The sequence below is a fragment of the Festucalex cinctus genome, chromosome 8 (assembly GCF_051991245.1).
Source record: "Festucalex cinctus isolate MCC-2025b chromosome 8, RoL_Fcin_1.0, whole genome shotgun sequence".
Lineage (NCBI taxonomy): Eukaryota > Metazoa > Chordata > Actinopteri > Syngnathiformes > Syngnathidae > Festucalex > Festucalex cinctus.
Window position 1 is genome coordinate 20,479,135 of NC_135418.1, and position 26,524 is coordinate 20,505,658.

Genomic DNA, 26,524 nt, shown 5'->3' on the forward strand with positions numbered 1-26,524 from the left:
TGGTGGTACCGCCTGAGGAATCGAAAGGAGCATTCAAAGCCGAGGTGTCTCTTACATGCGTCTTGACATGACATGGCATGAACCATAATCTTGCCTTTGATTGCATTTGTTTTTACAGCATTTACAGTAAGACATTTCTATGGACAAAAGATCAAATGATTGGCCTGAGGGTTTGGACTGCAGACAAGTCAGTGCAATACCCCACAACCTCTAAATCAACAACTTTTCTATTGTGTGCACAACATTATTTTAATGGTTTTAGTATTCTCAAACTTAGCAGGTGAAAGCAAATGATACATAAAATGCATTGTATGTGTGTGTAAATGAGTATGTAATTGGACAGAAACTGTTTCTAACACAATGGTCCTAAGTTACCATACATCTTAGAGTGGACAGACAAAGACAAAATGTAAATGTTAAAATAACCAAATAAAAAGCATGTTTTAAGAAGAATTCAGTAACATAGGATAAATGTATTGCTGAGGATTGTAAGAGAAATTAACACTATGTTCATTCAGTAAACAAGGCAAAGAGATGAGGAGATTTAAAGGGTTGGATTCATGATCTTAATCAAAAGTTGTACATTTGAGTGATTCGAAAGCAACAAGCTATATTAACATTTTTGTTTCAACAATGGACCATGTGCACGGCAACACATTGAGCATTTCCAGGGGAAAGATTAGAGTTTCCGGTCTCTGCATCTTTCAAGCTACTGGGACGCCATCTAGAAGGGAAAATAACCTCATACTTTAAAAAGTGTGACCACATGGGCTTTTTTTTTTAAATATATTCAGCGTCAGCATTAATGCGGTCACAGACCGCAAGTTACCCATGCCAAAGGCACTAACACACCCCCAATACCATCGAAGATGCTGTATTTCAAACTTTGCACTTCTCCTCTTTGGCTTCGAGGACATGACGTTCCATTATTTCTACTGAAATGTGGACTCGTCAGACCGCAGCACACTTTTCCGCTACACGTCAAGTCCATCTCAGATGAGCTACGTAGAGTTTGAACTTGCATTTGTAGTTGTTAACTGAGAAATTGTGCTGGTGCTAAGGTGGAAATTTGGTGGAAAATGTTATCAAAAGGGATAGTCCTCCAGTCAGCCGCTATGTTCAGGAAATAAAGTTCTTTGAACACGTTTGCCATTGAGTCCGTATTACAAAAGAGATGGAACGTTTATACATTTGGTGAAACAATTTCACCATAGTAAAGACACGTCACGGGGATTCAAGAAACTCTAAAGCCTTGCGAACATTGATTCTGGCCTGCTTGTCATTATTCTGATTTTATTATTGGTTGTCTTTTGTGTTTTTTTTTACCTCAATTTTGCTGCACCTGCACTTTACAGTTACGATAAAGCCTTTCTATCCTGTTCACTCTTTCTGTACAGCAGTGATAATTTCGTCTAAAAAAATTTTCGTCATAATTTTCGTCACGAAAATTAACGATAACTTAAATTGACTGACAATTTCGTCAATGACTAAAACAAAAATGAAAACAAAACAGTGCCGAAAATTCACAGAATCCAATCAGAAGGAATGAGACGTGGGTTGGAGAAAAAGAACTTCTAAAACTGTTCAGTGTTCACTGTACTTTATTTAATGTTCAAACATGTTTACATTCATTGTGCAGCTATAAAATTAATCTTAAGCAATTATGCACTTTTTTATTTAGGTGAAAACTAAGTTATATTATTGTCAGTTCAACATGTTTCAGTGAAACAATTAATAAAGACACCGTTCTATTAAATGTGTCTTACGTGGTAAACTACAGTTACAAATAGCTGTGTTATAACTTTCTGTATAAAAGTTGAAATGTATACTGAAGGAAAATATCGACTAAACTTTTTTTCTCGTCAAGTAAAATTGCTCTTTATTTTCGTCGCTAAATTTGGATTTAAACTAAAATACAATCAGATGACTAAATTATGACTAAACTTGAATTAACTTTAGTCAAAAGACTATAGCTAAAACTAAATTAAAATTTCTTGTCAAAATTAACACTGCTGTACAGCACTTTGTTACAGTTGTGGTTGTTTTGTGGCCTATAAACAAAGTTGAGTTGGTAATTGAGCGTCTCAAAGATGAAGCTGCGCAAGTCTATGTACACACGGGCCGGCATGTGAAACTGCAAAGGCTCATTTAATCAGATATGGATGATTTGATCACTTTAACGAGAGTGAAGCAGTTAGAAATACAATAAGAAAGTTTCTGTAATACATCATTTACGGTAAATTGGCGTTATTCCAACAGACGTCGCTAGAAGTTAGCAAGGCAAACATTATCCCAAATGTGGAATTAGTGCGTGCATAGATTCCATTAAGACAATTTTTTTTTTTTGGTACCAAAAGTCTGACTTTATACCTGAAAATGTGTAAATTAAAGGATTAAAATCCCAACCAACTGATATGGTCGATGCAAACTGTGCAAATAGTTGCACCCTAACAAAACAAATTGGCAGTGATGTTGTGCTGAATTTACAAAACAATCATTCGGGAGTTTAGTCCGTCCTCACAAGAATTTTGTTATTTGTCAAGTGAAATTGAAGTAGCAGAAACTCATTGGGTGTGTTACTTGAAGTATTTAGTTTTTATGCCACAAAGTGCCATAAAACAGGCAAAATGTAGTGCTTTTTTTTTTTTTCTGGAAAATCAAGTGCTTACACAGGCACATTTTTTTGCGGGACATACAGTAGTCCTGTAAAAATAGAATCTAGTGCCTTCAGGACAATTTCTTTCTAATTTCTTATGAGAACATTACTGCAGCACCCCTATGGTGACACCTAGTGAAGGAAAATGTTCCCGTCTGTTTGTTGGCATAATGACAAATGAAAATGATTTAAGTGAACCTTAACTATTTAAACGCAATAACCACTAAATAATAAATGCAGGCATGTTAAGAGATGTCTCGTCTAGTGGCACAAGAACTTAAAACCCACGCAGCTTGCAAAGCTTTCTTGAAAATGTTCATGGTCTCATACTTGCACCTCCATTTCAACTCCACCGCTTCCCTTGTACTCGTTGGCTGCAGGAGCCAGAGATTTGCTGGGGTTCAGTGGGCATTGCTCAGGTTGCTTTGCCAAGTTGTGGGGCTTGTTTTCTGGGCGGCAAAGCTGTTTGAGATTCTGCGAAGACACAGCGTAGAGAAATAGTCACATAAGTGTACAGTTTTGCACAATCTCTTTTGTTGTGTAATATTCAGTGATAGGTCTTTTTTTTTTCCCCTGAACACCATGTTGTCAAGTCTGCTGATTGATTTCTTTACTGTAATCAGACTCATCCTTTTCGAGATGAGCCTAACCATGGTGATGTCATTCACAAACTTGATGTTAGAGTAATGTGTTGAAGTGCATTCATAGAGCGAAAACTAGAGGACTCAGTGCGCAACCTTGTGGAGTGCCGGTGCTGAGTGCAAGGGTTGAGGAGAGGTGGGGTGAGGAAAGGCCCGGCTGCAGAAGTTTTTGTCGACTGAAGAAGACATCAATGTTGCTCAGGTCTCAGGTAATAACCAATCACAGTGCAGCTTCAGAAAACAGTTGAACTCTGATTGGTTGTTGCCTGAGCCGTGAGCAACATTGATGTCATCTTTAGTTGACAGCAAGTAGCAAAATGGCTGCCTCCTGAGATGGATAAAAACAGCAGGATTTTGCTTCATAAGTCATATTCCAAAAATGTAATATTAATCAGAATGTCATGTTTAGACTAGTGAGGTCACATATAACATATTATGGTCAAGAAATGTTTACGGTTGAGTTCCAGTTTATAGAGCCTCTTTGTATTTTGTTCAATAAATGATTGCTTAACTAAGAGGATCTGACTAATGCAGATAACAATGGTGAGTTGAATTGGGTTTCCAGACAGTATACATTATTGATGGAAGACAGAAAGTTTTGTCTAGCAACTTTCCTGTAGGGATCTAGCGTTCACCTGCAACTTCTCACGTTCAAGTGTCATTAGCTAAGTGTCCTCCAGTGACTTTTCCAGGCATGGTGCCAAGTGTCTGCCAGGCTCCGGACTTTAAATCTACATTTACATTACGTACCTACTACCTAGCGGCCTTGGCTGCATAATTTTGACGAAGCGTAGTGTGGTGTTGGATTGGGAAACTCAAACCCCAAATCTCAGAACTGTGATGCAGTAATGCCAACCACTTGCCATGCAAACTGCACTTGCCAAATACAAAACTTTACTCACTAAGCATCTATTTTGTGTTTACTGCCGGTGTTACATTGCTGTCTTAACCTGCATTAATATGTTGGTCAGCATTCAAAAGCACTTTAGCGCATTCATATGCAATTCTAGATTTTATTCTCTACACCTTTCCCTTTTCAGATTTAAAACTATCGCAAAAATACAGAAATGATACATATATGGCCAACAGCATAGGACAAAATTTTGTCAGCACGGCACATTTTAGAACCTAGGAAGAACTACGCTGTCAGCTTTGTCACTTACATGATGATTAAATTCACACAAGATCATAATGCAGGCTATATTGGATTGGAGAGGAGCTAATGATGAAATAGAACAGACTGAACTTTTTAAAAACTCATACGATGCTACAAATTAGTGTAATTTAGGGACGTCGAAAAGAATGAAGTGCATGAGGTTGAAATAACTCCATGGAATTTAGGGTGGGCTATTTTTCTAGTAACCCATTTGAGTTTTCGTGCTTTGTTTTGCTCCTGGCGTAGTGCAGCAGTGAGACCAGAGGAGTGCAGGTTCTTTGGTTTAGTCGTCCAGCTGGACCACAAAAGGCCTGGTGGAGCTTTAATCATTCCTGTGTCACCAGTGGAGGCAGTGCCAAACCAGGGGAGTGTGGGGTCATTTTTGGCCAGCCTGCATGTTGCCATGGCAACCACCGCGCGCGCTGCTCATCCCAGGCTTACACTGGCAGTGGCAGGGTTGCAGACGGTTGGTGGTTGTATTGTATGACTAAGGAAGCATACTGGTTCCAACTAGTGTGTCAATTATCCAATTTCCCTTAATCAGACCCCCCCCCAAAAAATATCATTTATTTACTACTACAAACCATTTTGAGCTCAAATTTAAGTTGGAATGCACCAAAACACATACCTGCCATACTGTGCCTTTCATCTGAGTCACTTTAAAGAGGATCCACAGAGGCACCAGCAGAACGCAGAACAGCCCCAGGCACCAGCCCAAAGCGTAGGCCCAGGTTGGGTAGACGTAGGTTTTGTTGAATTTCAGAGGCTTGTACCTCACCAAGGAGAAGACGAAGGTACCCTAGCAAGTAGCAAAACACAGACAAACAAAAAACAAAAAAACAAAAAAAAAAAAGTAACACATTTGGCGTGCTTTCACTATCACTACAGTCGTGATTAGATGGTCCTCAGTAGTGGCACAGGGCTGAAAATGTTTCTGTAAATGTCATCAAAAATCATTATATTACTCATTGTTATTTGACTGTCAAACCTTGACCTATTGTGAGGAGATATGGGTAACACCTACAAAACAAATAGCGCTACTCTGTCTGCATTTACACTAAAAAACAAAACAAACAAACAAAACCAAAAAAAACAAAAAACAGTGAATTCGTTAACAGTGAATTTATCTATTTATCAAATTTCCTATTCCCAAATTCTAGGGCGTAGTTCAACTAAAATCAGCACAATTAATACACAAAGCACACAATATGTACTTTGCCGCAGTACCCAGAAGCTGTTCGAAATCGAAGAGTTGTTATGGCCTGAGTGTCTTAAGTGTCTTAAAAAACAAACAAGAACAAACAAAACAAAAAGTTTGGAAAAAGTCTGAAAAAATCAGTATTATTCTTTATCACAGCTACACTGATAAACTGGTAACTCATTTCTCTATGGCTTTAACTTATCAGTATGGGTAGTTTTCACCCCTTGTTGTATCAAACTCTTGACCCAATGTGCTGGGTATAAATAATAATAAATATTAAATAACAGTGACTCTGTTCCTTTTGTACTCAATGCATCAAAATAAGGCCGTATATCGGCCCGATACGGGTACCTGTTATCGGCACACACCCATCATAAATTAATAAGTCATACTAGCAACGTAGCAGCCGTGGCTAACAGCATCTTATTTACAGTGCACCACTAATGCATGTCGATCAGGGCCAAGCGGTGGGGGGGGATTAGTGGAGTGAACCTGAATTAAAATCTTGCTAGCAGTTTTAAAACATCAACCACTCTCCTTTTTAACTACTGTGCTTTAGAGATAGACTTGTCTAGGAACAGAACGGTCATAAACCGAGGACTCCCCTGTACGTATACTGTACATATATTTTTTTTAGAAATACAATTTCTGGGATTAAAGATTTTCAATCCAACATCACACACGCTCATGCTGGGCATCACATTCTTTGTTGGTCAGCATTTACCATGTGTCTGTATTTTCAACAATTACCACAATGTACCACAAATAGTGTAACATGAGAGTCACATGTTTCTTACCCACTTACAGTAGACAGTATGAATATGTTTCTCAGTGTTCTCTTTGTTCCCTTCATCCTAACCCACCTGGCACTGACACAGCACCTTTCTCAAATTCCTCACGTCACAAAGTTTAAATCCTTAATTTCTTCTCATGCACCTCTTCCTTGTTCCTCTTCTCATGTCATTTCAAGCATGTCATTTCAAGCTTGAGAGAAGAACAACAACAACAAGATGAAGCTTTGTGAGAAAACTCCACACATATGACATGAATTGGATTTGTGAGCGTGACGCGAAGACATTTTCCATACATGAAGTCATTGTCGTTGTCACACGAATGAGTCTCATCTGCCACATGATTTCACTCACCATACAAACAGCAGGGGTAATGTAAAGCCAGCAAATCTTCATTAGTGGCCATGGGCGATACCCTATCATCTCTTCGATGTTGTCATAGAGACGATCTGCACCTGTTTAACAAAAACAAAATGAAAATTGGTCAAATTTAAAAGACTTTACGTAAAAGTACGCATATTTCAGACTTTTTAAAATGCAATTTCATGTCCCATTAAAATGTGTCTATAAAGCAAATGGTTACACCTCCTTGGGAGAAATGAGAAATCTACTTGTTTGCATTTTTATTATTGCAGTTTACATAATATAATCACAACCCAGGAAAGTAAAAGCTGCTAACTAAAATATATTTCAGCTCCAAGCCTTAAAGCCCTGCAAGTTTTTCACAAATTCCTGTTCACAAAAGGGTAGAACAAAGTATGAATGCATGTCGTCAACTAAAGGGCGCAAAGTCCTCCTTGAATCTAATGGCCCCTCAAGCTAGGATAAGCTTAACCAGGAGTGACGAGAAGAACAAAAGAGGACAAAATATTTGGCAGATGAAGTGCGTAGGACCCGCGGGACTGTGATACGTGGATAGACATCCATGTGTGCACTGTAACGAGGCTTAATGTCCTCTTCTAGTCACGAGTGAACAACCATTACTGTTTTTTTTTGTTTTTGTTTTTTTGTTTTTTAAGTACCGTATTACAGTTAATTAAATAGAATATTACAAACCCTTATTCCAATGAAGTTGGGACATTATGTAAACCGTAAACAAAAATCTAAGTACAAGGATTTGCAAAAGTTTTTCCACCTACCGGTACATTGAAATCTATCCACTAAAAAGAAAAGATATGAACGTTCAAAGTAATGAATGCAAAAATTATGAACACAGAGACCCCGGAGTGTTGAGCAGCTGAAGTTGTACATCAGACAAAAATGGGGAATAATTGTGCCTAAAGTTTCAACACTTGATAACAATTAAGTTCCCAAACACTAATGAGTATTGCTAAAGGGACGGTGATGTAACACAATGGTAAACATGCTCCTTTCCCAGCTTTTTTTGGAAAATTATGAAGGCATCAAATTCAAAATTAGTGAATATTTTCAAATAAATAAATAAATTAATAAACCATCCATCCATCCATCCATCCATCTTCTTAATTCCTCACAAGGGTCCTCATTTTGAACAAAATTGAAAATTATTTTTTTTTGTAATTTATTCAATATAATATAGGCTGAAAATGATTCGCAAATCAGCGCATTTTGTTTTTATTCATTGAAATTGGGGTTTGTACATAAAAAAAAAAAAAAAAAAAAGATTGACTCTCAAAGTTACTCATAAGAATTTGATCTTTTGTACATCAACAAATGTATTTTAACTGTATTATACATTTTATGACATGTTTTAAACTACGTACCGGTAAATCAAATCTCCAGATCATAAATCTATTTGGTAAGATGCATTATTCAATGTTTTCCAGAAGAGGGCAGCAGGCCCATTCAAAGTACAGTACTAAATCAAGGCCCCTCCTTTTCAATGCATTTTTTCCCCAGGGTCACAGGTGCATACAAAACTGGCAGATGGATGAAGGTTTTAAATCTAAATACAAATATTGATACTAATTCAAATATGAGTCACTACAGCGCCACACAATCATCTCTCGATGGTAAGGATTTTGAAGCTCCCCTCTATTTGTTTTTGTTCGACAGACTGTTTTTTTTTTTTTTGTTTTTTTTTTGGCGTCAGCGCCCGCCTACCTGTTGCACTGATTGGCTGGTCGTCGGTGTGCTTGACAGTACTCTAGAGCCTGTATTTTTCCCATCCAAACCGATTGGCCGTGGGACTCCCCCCACCCCCCACATCCACCCCCCCTGGGGACGTACAGTCTGTGCCAAAAATAACAGCTCTCACTAATGCTGCCTGTGTCTCGACTGAGACATACCAAACAAATGTGCCTGGTTCCCCTAAGCCAGGGGTTGTCAAACTTTTTACACCAAATACAGCCAAAAAATAAATAAAAAATTGGCCACCAACAATGACCAACATTAATATACAGTAGCAAAATGGACCCATCAAAAATGATGCAGTGCTTGTACTGCTGATTGCTAAAAGGTATATTTAGTACTACTGTAAGCCAATGTAACATAATGCACAGTTTGAGCATTAACACTGCGGAAAATAAACGCTACATAAATAGTGACTAACTTAAAATGTGCACATAAAGTTAAAAATTGTACCTAAATCAACGTTTGAAAACTATTATATAAGATTAAATGTCAATGTATCCAACCTAAAAGTTAAATGCAATTGAACTGTACTGAACAAATGTGCTGGATTAAAAAGGTTTTAAGTTATGGCAAGATGATTGAACATTCAAAAGCTAAAGCTCACTGTCCAGAAATAACACTGTAGGTGTCAACAAAGTTTTTCTGACTAGTAATTTTAATTGTAATTTAATTGTAGTAATGTTTCTTAAATATGATTATATATTTTCATTTATATATGTAATGTCATTGTGACTTGTCCAAACAACAGTTTAGAGAGATTTCTAATTTAGTCCAAACTGAATTACAAGTATCGCCATATCATTTCCCCGAGGACAAATGCCACTCACATGTAAGGTGTTTCTCTTTACAGATATCTACAAGTAACCTTGTTCGCCAAAAAAAGGCTGCAGAGATGCACCTCAGTTGTATTGCAGTTGTGGAAACAAATAATGCAGTTACATGTATCCGAAACATTGTTTTTGACTTTTCAAAACTAAATTAAAGCTTTCTGCTACACATATCCACTGTTGCTGTTTTGAAGTTAATAGGGCTTGTTAATCTACCGAAACGTTTTAAAGTTTGAACATTTCAATCAGCAATTCTTTCACACAACACTAGAGGGAGCTGGCATACCACTAGTGGTACCACAGTTTGCGGACCACTGCCCTAAACTAATTAGAATTTGAAAATCAAAACTGTGAAACTTTTGGGGGAAAATGTTTGCATCTTGTGAATATCTACTCCCATCCTGTATTAACATAACAGACATGAAAAATTATGATGACTAACAGCCACAAGGACTTACCATATATCCATCCAATTGCTATGGACTGACACACTGAGAGGAGGAGAAGGTTGTTGCCGCTACAGACGTAATGGTCGAAAAGCTGAAGGAAATACAAGCCTCCCTGGAAGAAGATAAGTGTCAACAAATCATGACACAACATACTGTACATTTGCAGTCATTAAAACAAATCAGTGGACCACAGTGCCATCGCTTGATAACCTAAATACGCTGAGAACAAAAACAACGCGATAAGAAAAGAGCTGCGCTCTCACCTCAGTGACGAGGAGAAGACCAAGGAAGAAGCAAACCGAGCAGAGACAAAGCAGCAGCAGCTCTCGCCGATAAGCCCTCCGGAAAACAGTCGGGAACATATCTGTCACGGAGGTCATCAGGCACTCCAAGCTCACAAACTACCAGAGGAAAGACATGCTAACACAAAGCAGAAACCCACCAGAACTTCCACAAGAACATCTTCAACTGACCTGCGTATCAGCGCCCAACAGGATAACCATGATAAAGAAGCATATGGCCCACAACTGAGGTAAAGGCATCATTGCTACTGCCCTTGGATATGCTATAAAAGCCAGGCCAGGTCCTGTATTTAGACACATAACAGTCATTATTCAAACAAGATATGCAGGCGCGCCTAAAGCAAGGTCTCAGTCAACAAAGAACAGTTTAAAGAAGTTTGGATGAATGAGAAAAATAAATAAATCATGAGTTAGACTTATTACCAGAAGCAGCCACTTCGGATATAGGCAATCCTTGTTCGTAGGACATGAACCCCAAAACTGAAAAGATGGCAAAGCCTGCCACAAAGCTTGAGCCACCATTCACCAAACATAGAACAAATGTGTCCCTAGAGAAAAACAAACAAAAGAATGATTAGGTTCAGTCTTAAAGACTTACTTGACAAAAGCACACTATCCATCCATCCATCTATCTATATATCCATCTATCTATCTATCTATCTATCTATCTATCCATCCATCTATCCATCCATCTATCCATCCATCTATCCATCCATCTATCCATCCATCCATCCATCATTCCATCCATCCATCCATGTGTGGGAACAAAAATAATGTCAGGTTCCTGTTTATAGTGATGATTCCTCTTCCTACATTTCATAGATCAACCCAAAAGTTTCTCAATGGGGGCTTGTGAAGGGAATAGAAGCAGTTTAAACAGCAACCAGAGCTGGACTTGGAAGAACATTGACCTTGAAAGGTCACATCCGCTCTTTTTATAAACAACACAGAACATAGACCTTCACATGCTATGAATAAAATTATTGTTGGAGCAGAAAAGAAAGAAAATGGTGGCCCAGCCATGACAGGAAGCAAATGGTAACTTACTTATAACAGTTATTATTAAACTCGTTGTAACTGCCAAGGGCTGTCAAACTTCCCTGACAAATCCCAAAAGAGAACAGGACTTGTGCACCTGCATCCATCCAAACCTGAGTGCATATGTCAAACAATGAAACATTAACTTTCCATTGATTAAACAATCAAAATATAATATGTGAATATAAGATAATATACGGGATTTATCCTATGCAGCTGATCAGGAATCCCGTCATGGTATTTGGTTGATTTAGGTATTTATTTATTTTGTCCTGGCGCTTTATTACTTACTTGAGGGTCCACCAACCTTGTCGGGTCAGGATAGAGGTAGAAAACTATGCCGTCCATGGCACCGGGTAAAGTGAGTCCACGAGCCAACAGAACAACCAACATTACATAAGGGAAAGTGGCTGTAAAGTAAACTACCTGTCGACAAAAGACACGTGAGGGTTAATATTCGTAAAATACATAAATTAGAATCACTAGATTTAATAAAAAAAGGATCAGGGCTAAACTGTGCTCAAGTCAAAACCCTTGCACAGTAATAATCCATTTGTTTATACACGGCATAACTAGGCCACAGTTGATTGCATCCCAATGTTAGAGGATTACCACCGCTTTGCCTTTACTGCTTTTTCCCTTTATGCCAGCTTTCTGATCTGAATGTAATCACGTGGCTTCTTCTGAAACTCATATGCGTGCAAGTGTATGCAAAAATAAAGAGTGTTACCTTTCCAGTGGATCTCACTCCTTTCCAAACACAGAAGTAGCACAGAATCCAAGCCAACAAGAGACACAAGGCCAGTTCCCACCTCAGGCTGCCAATCTCTTCTATCCCCGTGGATATACCCAGAACTCGTCTCCTTGAAACATCACAAACATGTGACATGTGTCATGTACTGCACTAGAAGTCAAGAGTTTCTATAATTTCAACTCAGACGAGCCCTACAAAAAAAAAAAAAAAAAAAAAAAAAAAAAGCTTGGAAAATAACTACTTTGTTTAGGACTACAAGACATCCAGCCGTGTCAACAAAAGTTGACAACACTTTAGGGCTGGAAAAAAAAGAAGTCGAAGAAAATCCAGCACATTGAGCTTCCCTAAAACACAGGAAAATAAGTTATTTATGTCCTACAAAGCACTTGGGCTGTAGTTATTCAAAAATATAACCTGTCACTCGGTTTTAGGTGTTCGTCACTTATCCAGGAGAGGGCTGTTATGCAGTAAACGTGCCCAGAAGAAGAGAGAACAGGAAGTTATTGACCTCATTTAGCTAACAGCTAGCTCTTTGCTAGCTTACTCATGGAATAATGTTGAAACAGCATCTGTAAGTAATTTTTAAGACACTATTACAAGTGTAATGTAGATACTGATGTATGTGTGACCTAAATGGTTGTTAGTGTTTGTTTACCTGAAGTGGTAATTGCTAGCGCGCTAACGCTAATCGCAATTGTTTACTGTTTAGCATAGGCTCATTTTGTTTATGCTTAATAATGCAACATGTAGAAGCTAAAAAATATGATATATATATATATATATATATATATATATATGGGGTGGGTGTAAAAACATTTATTTTTGTGTGTGACAGACAAGTCATGTGCACATTATTGAGAAATCCTGAGCATGACTCGTCATGGGGAACAGGCCATGCTTAAGTTCATGTTGTCTTAAGATAAAACGATATGTAGACAACTAAACTTAGATGCTTTGAGGAAACAGATTGTATTGACTAAGTTTAATATAGTAACGCAAAACAAATATTAAGAGAGTGTTTGATTGACTGCAACAAAAAAAAATAAATCAAGACTTTTATTGTTAAAAAAAATGAATATGAGTAAAATGGTAAACGGGCCTTCACTTGTATAGCACTATTCTATCTTCAAGGTACACAAAGCACGTTAACAGGCTCTTCTTATTCACCAACAATTGACACATCATCAGGAACAACTGGGGTGCGGTTCAGTATCTTTCTCAAAGACACTTCAACATCACATGACGCATCATGGTTCATTTGGTTGAGTCGCCCAACCGAAATGTGGGTTTGATTCTCAGCCCTTGTGACCATGTCGAAGTGTCCTTAAGCAAAATACTAAACTCCCACTTGTTCCTGATGCTGTATCATCAGTCCAAAATAAAAATAAGTTGCTGGAATTATATTACCAGTTTATATTACCAGTATGTCTACTTAAAACGCTCTCAGTTAGTGCTATAAAAAAAATCATCTTTGAGTGAGGTTATTTGTACCGGGTAATATATTTTGCTTTAAAAGTTGAAGCTATTCACTTATTCCTTTTTGACTTTGACTTTGGGTGTTGCAATGTCAAACACAACAAACGTTGCAACACTTTTCCTTTCCTGACCCTGAATTGCTATTTGCACAAGTGTGTGGTATTTTGGTGTCCAGTACCGAGTGCACAGGTGGGAGGCGAGGTTACATTCAGGAGGGAGATTCTTTCGAAATGAAGCAGCCAAAGCAAGTTCCCAAGCTCGACAATAAGCTTCTCCTTGTGTTCATGGTTCTGCATTACGGACACTGATCTCTCGATCAGCCCCTGGCACACTCCGCTTGGCCTTGGTCAATGTTAGATTGCTTCTCAGCAAAAGGATCTGCCAGCATTAGAGTCATGAGAGGATGCTCCCTTTTCAGTCAAAAACAATGTAACACTTGTATTTCAAGTAGTCTTTCACTAAGATGCTACAAATACAATAATCAACAGTGTAATAAATATATTCGTATCGGTTGCATGAAAAATGACAAATGAAACTTTTTGTTGAAATGAACTACCCTGACCTACCATAAATCTCTGCATGGATTATCATAACGTTGCTAATCTGACACTGAGTATTGTAGTATGTGGCGTTCCGCAAGGGTCAATTCTTGGTCCCCTTTCATCTGGTCTTTACACGATCAATGGGGTTTTACTTTTTGCTTGACACATACTTTTTAAGTATTTTTCATAATGGGATGGTATAATCCTTTTCTGAAAGATATTGACTATTGTTTTAGATGCCAGTGTTTCCTTATGCAGTATAATGTTCAATCTTCTAAAATTAGAGAAATAAAAACAAGCACTTTTGGAAACGTAGTTTTAGCAGTTACCAAGATTTCTCTATATAATCCCGCCCCCAAAAACTGCTGCGTTCAGGTTAATAAAATTAAGTTTCTAATGTGGTAACAAATTACAAGAAAAGACATCTGCTAATGATGACCATTTAAAAAATCTACTTACTCCCAGAATTCCGTTGCAGGCGTTGTCGCATTTGCAGCTGCTGTCCAATTGGATGACGTATTTTTTTTGTCGAACTCAACACAATGTTCTAAGGAAACAATCAGATAATTGTTTCACACCAAAAGCACGTATTCTGAACTTAGTTGGTCAACGTATTAGAGACAGACAATATTATCATATAGTTTCAGCGCTATGTTCTTCACATAGCCTGCATGTGACGACAGGTAAGCGCTACCTGTGTTCCAGTAGTTCCTGCAGCTGGCCCACGGAACCTCCGCACTGAATGATGAGAAGAGATAGAAGAAAGCCCAAGCCTGGATGACGATGTACGATACGGCAGCGTAGGCAATCACTACCTGGGTTGCATAACCGATCCCTGAGGAGACAAGGTGAGTCAATGTATGGCTGACACAAGCAGGTCAATTTCAACTTTAAATGCCATGCTACTTTCTCTCTTCGTTGCGCCATCTGGTATACATTTTGCTCATGTTAACTCATTCACTCAGCTATTTTCACTGAAGCAACTGGATTGTGAATGATTTTGCAAGGCCACAGAATATTCTGTTATATTACTATAAAAACATGGAATCTACCAGAAGAAAGACTAGAGTCTCTTCTTTCATCAGTAAAAAAAAATTAAATTATATATATATATATATATATATATATATATTAGGGGTGTGAATTGCCTAGTACCTGACGATTCGATTCGTATCACGATTCACAGGTCACGATTCGATTCGATACCGGTTAATCCCGATACGAATTTATAAGTCGATTGTTGCGATTTTTTTTCATTCAAATTTAGAAAATACTAATCAGTAAGCTTGTAGAGTGTAAGATTTATATGAAAATGTATTATTTATTTATCTGAAATTTCAGTCTTATAGAGGTTGTAATCTGTTTCATGTTTGAACAGCATTAAAATAAAATATTAAGGCTTAATGTTCCGTTCATATAACATTCTTCCATGCTCAAGGTGTGAATCCTAACCCGAAGTCAGACGTTTTGTTGAATATTTTTCCATTAAAAATGGAAGTTTAAAAAGCGATTCACACACACACACACACAAAAAAAAAAAAAAGAGGCAATGATGATAAGACGTTGAATCGGTAAGACTACCGAATGAACAATTCTGCGCTCTTAAAAAAAAAAAAAAAAAAAAAAAAAAAAAACTTTTTTTTTTTTTATTGAATCGATTCGAGAATCGCGCGATGTAGATTTTTTTACATATAAAAATATATATATATATATATGTTTCCGTTTTGCAGCTTCTTATACTCTGCTGCCACCTGCTGGCCTTTTTTTGTAATAACTATCATTGCTTTAAGCGACCTCTTCAAGTCAAAAGCTGCATCAAAGCCTTTTTTGGCAGTGAAAGACAAAGTATTAAGAAACGTATTTATCCCTTTTTGGGTTTGAATGAGTTAAGTGAATGCCACAAGGTTAAAGTTCAGGATCTTCCTGGCACATGAGAAGGTGCTTTACTACGTCACCGAGGTTTCACTTGGTCGTCAGTTGCATAGAAGACTTACCCGGTAGTTTTCTATGTTCATTCATGTAGTGGATGTCAACAAACCCCATAGAAATACCAAAAGGATGTACATCTCAAATCCAATATGCACTTCCTAATATATCCTTCCTGTATGGCTTTATGCATTACAGTATGGTCAAATAGTTGGGAAGGCCTGATTTAAAGCTGTGTGGCAGGTTTCTTTTTCTCAGCGTGCGCATGGACACTGTGCTGTTTGGACACCTTCCATCAGATGCTGTAAATAACCTCCCAGAATCACATGTCACAAGCTGAAAGCAGCTTCCAACAAGTGCACTATTTATGAGGGTGAACATCTTCTATTTCCATAATCTTGTCAGGTATTAATAGGCCATTAAAACTTTCATGTGTTCAGTTGGAAGGAATGAACTTGGGCAACATGCCACAGATGGAAAAGTCAAAGGAGTGTTGACAGACTTGCACATTGTCAGCTTGTTAAGAATAGAAAAAAAATAAAATACTCACGCGCCACCGCCGCCAAGACCAACAGCCTATGCTTTGCCCACTATTGTTTGATAAGCCACTTCCCATGTGAATGTCAAACAATGGGAAAGTGGTTGAACTTGGTTGAACAGACCTCCGACCCTCCCAAAAAATCTGCCGATTTTTGCCCGTTTTCTCCTCTGTTGTGAAATTAAACAAATACAGTGCTAGTACAAGATCAAATATTGTAAAACATTCAAATGTTCTGCCCTTAAGTCATATCTTTGTCGTATGTGTTAAGGATATAAAAAAAATAAGTGATTTTATTCATTAGGGATGTTCCAATCACATTTTTTTTTGCACCCGAGTCTGAGTCCAAGTCACTTAATTTTGAGTAGAATGAAAAGAAAAAGACCACATCCAAATTCTCAATTATATATAATAAAGGAGAAAAAAGAAAAAGACGATCTTTTTCAGACAATGTCGATCATCTTTGATTACTCTGTTTTTGTTTGATGGTGTGCCAAAATATTTTTCTAATCTATCATATGTGCCTTGGCTCAATCAAGGCTGGGAAACAAACAAGACCACTGCCCATCAACTAAAATTCAATATTGAAAAAAATTAATCTTCGACCCATGTTATCCTCCTCCGCCAATTTTGGTGACATTTGCCTTTGTAGTTTTTGCATCATCCCATTAAAACATAAAGGTACACAAACAACCAGCAGTCAGCGCCGGTAATGATTCCTTAGAGAAAAAGGTAGAAGCAACTGAACATGTTTCTAATGCGCAGCCATTTCCTCTCAGTGGACTGAACGTTCCACTTGGCCCCATTGCACCCAGCAGAGGCAGCGTTCTGGAGGTGTGCATCAAGAGAATGAGAGATTTTCTTCTTAAGGTTCAAGAAAAAAAAGTTGCCTGCAGTTTTAATGGCAGTTACTTCGCTTGTAACCTTTCCTTGGTGACCTCAGTCTCCTGGCCAACAGCCACATGCTGAGAAGTAAATGAAGGAGACTCCCGTTCTCCTCCATTGTCGTTTGTTAGCATGTCTTGTTCTGACTTATGCGTTCATTCCGGTGAGGTTTTCAATTTCCAGAAAAAAAAACCCAACCATGCTTAATTAAAGGCCAGTAGTGCTAGTTGAGCCTGTGCAGTGGATTTTACTGCAGTTTACAGAGTCGCTTTGTTTGTGTCTGAGATTGGAACTGATTGAGGGCATTTCCATTCATTTCAATGGGGACGGATGCTTTGAGACATTAAACATATTATATCCCAATGCAACACAGTATAATGATTTAAGTTTATATTTTATCCAACCTCTTTTTTAACATATAGAGTGGAAACTTTGTTAATCCAATCCATCCAATGTGCCCCGCAAAACTTTTTTGACTGTTTTCAATCAGCATCACCCCGTGCATTCATTTCAAACATTCAGCCAACGTTATGGACTTGTATGAATTGGTCCATGGTGGAAAAATTGTTGGGGACTACTGATCTATTGGAAATAATACTATGAGTTTCCATATCATGACAATTTACCTCAAATAAATATAAAATAAAAATCTTAAAATATTAGTGATATGTTTTATAGCAAAATTTCCTCGGTGTAGGATTTTGGGAGGAATGAATCACTTGTCATTCAAGACTCCCCTTCGCTGGCGTGTACATTCCCTGCAAGCATGTCAGGGTATAGAACCGTTGCCACTGCAGACTTGCTGTAACCGAAATACGCCCGCACTTCTTCAGTGTCTTTGGAGGTGAGAAATTAGTCAGCATCTGTTCTGTCTTCCGCCATTTTTCCAGCACCGTATGCTTTGAATGTCTGATGTCTTCTTTTTCTTCTGAGTCATGTCCTGTTTTCTTCTCTCTTCTTCTATTCATCTTCTTCTCTCTCCATTTCTTTGTTGTTGCGACGCGTAGCGCATGGGACGCAAAATGCAGTAGTAACAATAATTACAATTTGAAAAGCGTTTGAAATCGCATCAATGTCAATCCATAAATCGTTTCAGCCATTTGAATATTATGAAATAGTTTTCCCAACATGAAGTCTACTGTCATGATATAGTGTCTTTTTCATATTATGATTTTTATGATAATGTTTTTCTCATAACTTTATGATCCAAATGTTCCATCACACTCATCATAACTGGAATGTAGGTCAGCTACAAAAAAAAAAAAAAAAAAAAAAAAAAAAAAAAAAATGGTGGAGCAATGGACAAAGTTCAATTTTCTTATCAATTTCAGATGACAATGCAAGAAGGGATTCGATATATGGAGGACCAAAATTGCAAAAATTAAAAATAAATAAATGACTAAATTATTGAATAAAAGTGAAAATAAAAAAGTAAAAAATCTAATTCAAAATTAAATACAAAAAATAAATATAAATGGGGATATATATATATATATATATATATATATATATATATATATATATATATATATATATATATATATATATATATATATATATATATATACACACATACACATACGTACTTAAATATATTTTCACATTTAGAGACTCTTATTGCCAAAAAAGTCATTTTTTTTATGAAATTATGAATTATTTGGCATAAAGTACTTCCTAAACCTTGTATGAACTCCGATTTCCTGTGTGCGGCCGCCTCTTTGTATAACTATTTGCATTTTGTATTGACCATTTGCATGCAGTCATCTATTTGTGAAGGACTTCAGCCTCAAGTGGCACATAGTACTAGTAAAGTGCCATTGTTTGTAACTAGCATGATGGTTCGCGGTAACATTCACGTGACCGTCAAATTTCTCATGGCCGATAGAATGCGTCGCACAAATTTAAGCAATAACTAAGCCTCCGCTGTTGAAGCCGAGGTCAACGTATACATGCATGGAACTTGACACCCAAGAGGCTGGAGTGAATTAGAGTATGAAAATGGGCAGTGTGAACGGCACCTGGTGTGGTCAGTCACACGGGTTTCTCAGGTTTGATGTTCATCTGCGAGAACGCACAGGTGTTTGGCTGTGCGAGGTCATTGGCTCACACAATAGAGCTCTTTGAGTTTGGAGCCGTTTTGGAAAGGGTTCTCAGGTCACAAAATACTTGTAATCCATGACTGGGAGGGTTTTTACTTGTTTCGCTTTTGTTTTAGGTCCATTCCATCTGCTGTCCATGTTTGTACAAGTTCAAGGTTTTGAGTTAATTAGAATCGATTATTCTACAGATTAATTGATAATTTATTTATATTAAAGTGCATCCGAAACAAATTTTTTGATTGTTTAATTAACCAATATTATATTTTATTCGGTAATGTTTAGGGATTTTTTTTTTTTTTTTTTAAAGCAACTAAACAGCATTTAATATTGCAAATTTTTTGAAAGTGATTCATTTACTGGTTCAGTCATTGGTTCCAAACTTAAAGCAGATGTTTGCAAATGTCTTATTTTGATTAAACACAAAATATTATAAATCTGTGGACTACAGAAATCAGAACAATTACTGTTGAAAGGCTAAAATTAATGGTTTCGGTCAAATTGGAAATTATTACTCAATTATTGAAGTAATTGTTGATTAATTATCAATCAGTTCTTGATTCACTGATTTGTTTTGACACCACTTCTTGTTTTGGAATTGTTTTAATAGGTTCACATGCAGCTTTACATTCCAGAGGCTGAAATGTGAGGATTTGGACAATTTTACATTAAACAATGGCTCTAACTAAATGAGTACTTGATTATTAAAACTAGGGATAGGCGAGTACTGATACCAGGTATCGGTATCGGGCCGGTACCTGCCTTTTTTCAAGTATTCGAGTACTCGTGACGCAGACGAGTACAAGCGACCGATGGCAGAGGGGGAAAGACGTTAAGTGAGTCCTCCTTGCCTGTAACTGGCGCTAGCTTGCAGCAGTTTTTCACCAAAACTTCACCGGTTTGGAAATACTTCAAAATTGTGAATCTTAAACTAAAAAAGCATTTTTGTGTTTTATTTTGAGCGTTAAGACGATTGAAGAGTGACTGTGCTGTTTTTTTTGTCAAAATTAAAGGAAATATATTTGTTTAAAAATATCTTTTAGTGATTTTTTTTTGTCAAAATGTACTACTGGTATCGGCAGTTGGTATCGGTATCGGTGAGTACTGAGGGTCTGAGTATCGGTATCGGTCTGAAAATAAGTGGTATCGAACATCCCTAATTAAAATAGTTGTGAATTAATTATAATTTTGACAACGGCGGATAAGATTTATGGATATGAATGATCTTCAAAATGTGCCGAATTTTTTTGACAAAACTTTTTTCCAACCACTTGTGAAAGTTCCAGCTAAAAGAGTCCCATTCAATAAATAAAAGAGTTGCAAATAATTTGGGGAATTGTAGAAATGACACGGACGCTATTGGACAATGTTGGTAAATTATGCACGTTTATGTTTAAAAATTTAGTACGTCTTACAATACTAACCTTCAAACAAAGGGCAGAAGTGCCTCCAGCATGTAATGCATCCCTGAGACGTATACTGGCCCATGGCTGTCTCCAGGAGGAACATCGGGATACCACAGGCCAGAAGAAACAGAACATATGGAACCAAAAACGCCCCTGGGGGGAGGAAAACACCAATCTCAACATATTTCCTCACATCTTCATAGTTTGTTCATTTCCCTTGACCTTGCCGCCCTATCCGCACTACCAAACCTTATCATTCACATCGATTCTTATGACTAACTGCGTTTGTTGAATGTAAAGCAGGAAACAGGAAATGAGAACGTGCGGCTAGAATGAGCTCACCTCCCCCATTTTTGTAGCACAAATAGGGAAACCTCCAGAGATTTCCCAAGCCCACCAGGGTCCCCGCCACAGCCAGCAGGAACTCCAACTTGTTTGCCCACTTGCCGCGGTCCAGCAGCTGAGTCTTCTTGGCCACACCGTTGCCTTGACCGGCGGCCGCCTCACGGCCGCTTCCTTTCAGGGATTCCCTTGGCATATTCAAAATGAGATGAATTACAAACGGGGCGCAATCTGATCTCAAACATCCGTCTCGCTCCTTAGGATGAGGATGGACAAATATTTGGAACACGGATGTATGCATTCAAGACAAAATGACTCGGCTGACGACTATTTGGCACCGCTCGGGGCTCTTTGTTAATTTATTGGTTGAACTTGAGCTTGCCGGATTACCAAGCAATGGAAAGTTACCACCGGGCAACAAGTGCTTCTCCGAAAGCCGTGGCAACCGTTATGGCAAAAAAAAAAAAAAAAAAGCGAGTCCTAGAATTAAAAAGTGGAGCATGTAGCAGTGTGGAATTCAAGGAAAAAGGGACCGAGCACTTACCCCTCCATCACAAAGCCCCCTCCCCCCGAGAGTTGCTTACAGCAACAACAAAGTGATCAGTATTCCTCTCGGATGGATGCACCGCAGGCTCTCTATACAAACAAAAAGTCATGAGCGGAGCCAGAGTGAGAATCAAAGCTGCTTGTGGCTCCTCTCTCCGTGCCGCCTCGTTGCCAGACGCTGCGCTCCACACCATGCGGCCGCGCTTGAAAAAGTGTCGGGCTCTGACAAAGGTTCAAGGTATACACCACTTCCCTGCTGTATTTTTCCACTGAGACGGGAGCAGCTCGAGTCACCGAGATTAGCACAGTTGCTAACAACTAAACCAAATCAGCTGAGCCGTCTCTGTTATTATGTCAGTGGCTGTAAACAGGCTGCATTTATCTGCCAACTGGGAATTTGCCGTGTTGAACCGTAAATTGTGAGAAAAGAAAATAAACAGCGAGAGCCCGGCCACTATGCAAACATCCTGCATGGCAAATAGCAGATCTTTATCATCATTTGATGTACGGCATGGATCTTTTTAGTCCGTGGAATTTATTTAGATGATATGGTATCTCACTATGAATATTTCTTTTCTCATTAATCATAAACTCTGTTATCTTAAAGCTCCCAGCCTCGATGTTCTTTTTATAACCTACTACTCACACTTCCTCTTCTCAGCTTTTATGGTCATGAACTTTTCCCCTCTACCGCAGCGCTTTGTCATTTGGCTTCTCTTGTTCTGAATTGCTGCTAAACACTTGTATTAAGTAATAACTGCGTAATGTATATGTTGTTACTCAGAACTTCAGAAGTACCTCAAATTTGCCTCATTTGGAAAGTTGTACATGCAACTTAACATTATTACACAACGAACATATGTTTTTAGTTCTTTTTAGAAAAAGATTAATGTATAACACAACATAAGTACATCAACGATAAAGCAGTTTTAGATTTATTTTTTTTGAGATGTAAAACTACCAGAATAAAAAGACTTCATGATTGATTTGTTAGTTTAACTCAAAGGGGAAGTCCACCCAAATATTTTCTCAACAAGAATATGTTCTATGCAGCCCCACCAGTCTAAACACAGTATTCTGATTAATATTGTGTTTGTGGAACGTGAACTAAGCAGCAAAATCCAACCTGTTTTTATCCATTTTTGCCAACTGCTGTCGACTAATGTAGTGACCAAGCACGGCTCAGCTTGTGAACGTCACATGACCAAAAACAGGTGAGCCGTCATTGGTCGTTATCTGACCCCTGAGGAACTGTGATGTCATCTTCAGTTGTCAGCTTAGGTTGTTGGATTCTATTAGTTCACCACTAGATGGCAAAAAATTCTGCACACTGTCCCTTTAACTCTTTTGCCGCTAAAAAACCCCCCAAACATTTAATGACGTATACTAAAATCCCAATGAATGTCGCCATAAAAGTTAATTGACGTTTGCTGTGTTTTTTTTGTTTGTTTTTTCTCTTTCTCAATGGGCAGTGCAACGTGTCGAGCCGCGCCACCTGGTCAATGGGGTTGTGAAATCAAAAACATCCACTAACTATGGCCAGCAGATGGCAGCATTATCTCTTTTCAATGGTTTCAAGGTACAGCATATGGAATTACAATGAAACATTACGAATTTGATGAAATAGAACGTTTTCAAGGATGACGTGAATGATCAAAGCCACAAAACAAAAAATATTCGTGTCAAAGTCACTGTTATGCAGAAAATGTATCTTTTCACAAAAAGCTTGTTTTCTCCTTAACTTTTCAATTTTCGCTGAATGCCACTCAAATTTTACAATGGTAATTACTAAAGAACGGAATAAGGTAGAATTTGTAGAAACATACTTTTTTTTCTAATGAAAGAATGGAACGCAATATTTCATGTGGTACCCACCATATGTATGTAGTAATAGCACACAATATTCTGTTGTTTTTTGGATAATATGTGGCAGTAAAAGAGTTTTAAAAAAATGAATTGGTTTTGTTTCTAACAAAATTAGTTTCATTCAATATATGAATTAAATAGCATGCACAACTCATGTTGGCAACCATTACCATTGTAAACTTTTATAGATGTACTGTAGTTGTAAAATAGGATTGGTTAAATCCTTTTGGAGTCGAATGTCTTTGTCGGGATAATGTAAACCGAGCACTTAGCTCCTCTCTTTGTATTTGAGTGATTATGCTCAAGACGTCTGTTTGCCCGCCCGCAGAGAAATATGGGGCGGAAGTGCGTTCAACCGTTTTCCTTGTTACCAGAACTGTGCAACAGCTGAGCTTTGAGCCTGGCTAAATTAAGAGAAGGCTATTAATCGACTATTTTGGTCCCAATGAGAGCACGTGCGCGTGTAAGGAACAGTTGACTTGACATTCCGGATGGCGATTCGAACACTGAACCACCTGGTGCACAATATACACGTTCAGATCAAATTCCCCGTAGACGTCGACACAGGACGAGAGCCTCCTGTCAAACACAGACTGTTTATCACACAGGGCTGCGACAAATCTGCTGTTTGGAATACAAACACCACTTATTCGCTGGAAATTTCTGATTCTGATATTTACTGAAAACTGGGATTACAAAGAGAACAATTAAATGATCTTCCACTAGATATCAGAAGGTACATTATTACTACTTTTTGTGACGTTTGGCTCAATAAAGGGTGAGAAACACTAATATAAGTAACCCTGAAATGAATTTGATTAAATTTCGAAAACCAGTACAGCGAGGTCTGCAGAATCAGGTCAAATATAGTGGAGCCCAGAGTTTGAAGCAAACATGGTGAAGCAGCATTTCACTGTGATGCTGCACGCCAATGAAGTAAGATGCCAAGAGAAGTGAAGTCATCCCCAAGTGTGAGTGTTTTTAAATCTAGATGAAAAAATCTACGTTTTATCCTTATGTCCACGTTCCTCCATGTTGTTGCTGTCTGTTTTTTTTCCCCCTTATGAATCCACAAGATCTCATTCATGCGGTCATGAAGATCACCTTGTCCATATTGCACTGTTTATCCATCCAGGTTGGGGGGGGGGGGGGGAGTAATGAGCCTATGTGGACAAAGTAAGGGGTAGAAAGTAAAGAAAGATATGTTTTCAAATATGGGGAATAAACGTTCTAAAAAAAACATATTCAGAAATTAAGTATTTGTACTCTATTACTTACCACCAATGTCCATCTGACATTAGATCCAAGTAAAGCGTTCATGTGTGTGTGACAAGACACCAAAGGCCAATTGTCTGCTGAGCTGACACACACACCTGTACTTCCGGCTCTAAAGGTGACACAAGCGCACACACATTGACTCACTTGGATGATGCGACATGTTGTCACAGCTGCGGTTACATGATATGACAAGGTCATTTTGTACAGTCAAATTTGCTACTCCAAACAGAGGAGTCACCACTTCTGACTGACCATCAGGTAATATTACTTTTTTTTTTTTTTTTGCTTCCATTCAATGGTCATTGTGCTGTTCTGACTGGTATGCACACCTCGGCCACCTGGGGGCAATATAATACAGACCAAGATGGTCTCAGCACCTAATTAAGCTGAGTAATATCATTCGTTCTTTGCCGAAAAGGAAGAATATATGCCTGGTTGTGATTATGTATTATCAGTTATTCAAACAGATGCTATTCGTTAAACTGTCCATGGCATTTCCCAGTATGTGTTAGCATTCAGCTAGTGGAATTTAAGGCAAAGTTATGTGGTTGTTTTAAATAAACACTAGTGAGTAATCCTCTTGTTTAATGTTTAGTTTCACAGAATACTTCAACACAGGAGTGGCATTTAACATTCCTGAAGCTGCTTTTTTTTTTTTTTTTTTAAACTAGCTGCCGAACCGCTGCTTGTTGTAGAGTTGAGTTCACTTCCACCGTACAGTGCTCCTATCTCACCATTGTTTCAAGGCTTCAGTGTACATGTGATGATGCCGAATGGTAACCATAATGATTAATGAAAAAACGTGAAACAAGAAGGCAGATGCAAAGTAAATCATCTTGATAGTCCTTGAATTCAGTTCCATAACTCAGCCGTGGCCTACGCATCTCAATCTTGCCTTTTAAAGGGGAATTGGCAAAGTTGAAATACTGCAATGTCAAGCAAGGGTTTACTGTAGCCTTACTGCACTAGTTCCTCCCGCATTGAGTTACTGATCAAAGCCACGCTCATTAATAATCTCAAACATAATAAAAATAGCATGCACTTCTAAAAGTGCATAGTCAAGATAAAGTCAAATCATCACCTTCTTAAAATAACGGCCCAAGACATAGTTAAACAGATCTTTCATTCTACCCCTGAAATGAAATGTTCAAGTATTAAGTTCAGTTTTTATGTGCGTGTGTTTTCTTGGGGAAAAAGAGAAAAAAGGTAAAACTAAAAAGACTTGGGGCATTATTCTAGGAGTGTGATGATATTCAGCTTCAACACAATAGCAGAGCTAACAATGCTAAACTAGCATTAGCACTGTAAACAAGCCAATGTTAGCCATGCTACGTTGGTAGCATGAGTGACTAATTTGGAATGGAGTGTTACGATAACACTAAATGTTAACGCCTGAAGTTTTATTTGTTTGTTGTCAAATTAATTGAATATCAAAGTGGAGATACACTTACCAGTTGAGTAGAAATGTTGCTAATTGCGCGTTGTTTCATCCTCCCTGCTGCCTGAGCGGAGTCCAATTTTAATTTAGGCAACTCATGTTTGTTCACCATTGTTTCGTCTCAGAATTCCAATTCCAAGTCAAGGTACCACTGTGCATTCAATATTTAAATACCAAGGGATGATTATAAAGTAAGTTCAACATTTTTTTTTGTATACATAGAAAGTGTGTACAGTATATGCAGCCTGCTACTCAGTG

General features: G+C 38.0%; 1 protein-coding gene across 5 annotated transcripts; it reads right to left on the minus strand.

Annotated features, from left to right (window-relative positions):
* Window positions 1–539: 539 nt before the first annotated feature.
* Window positions 540–26,524, minus strand: LOC144024559 (sodium- and chloride-dependent GABA transporter 2-like). Of its 5 annotated transcripts, XM_077530959.1 has the most exons (16): window positions 26,280–26,524; window positions 24,829–24,937; window positions 21,139–21,326; window positions 20,815–20,949; window positions 14,640–14,780; window positions 14,405–14,492; window positions 11,904–12,036; window positions 11,465–11,599; window positions 11,183–11,286; window positions 10,559–10,683; window positions 10,307–10,419; window positions 10,097–10,234; window positions 9,843–9,945; window positions 6,800–6,900; window positions 5,082–5,252; window positions 540–3,130 (listed from the first exon to the last, which is right to left on the minus strand). In XM_077530959.1, exons 2-16 carry the CDS (start codon window positions 24,846–24,848, stop codon window positions 2,981–2,983), a joined length of 1,845 nt encoding a protein of 614 aa, XP_077387085.1. In that variant the 5' UTR covers window positions 24,849–24,937; window positions 26,280–26,524; the 3' UTR covers window positions 540–2,980. The 5 variants fall into 5 exon arrangements, 4 of the variants coding, with proteins under 4 accessions (XP_077387085.1, XP_077387086.1, XP_077387084.1 ...); XM_077530960.1 differs by lacking the exons at window positions 24,829–24,937; window positions 26,280–26,524 and adding an exon at window positions 21,683–22,022; XM_077530958.1 differs by lacking the exons at window positions 24,829–24,937; window positions 26,280–26,524 and having other exon boundaries at window positions 21,139–21,619.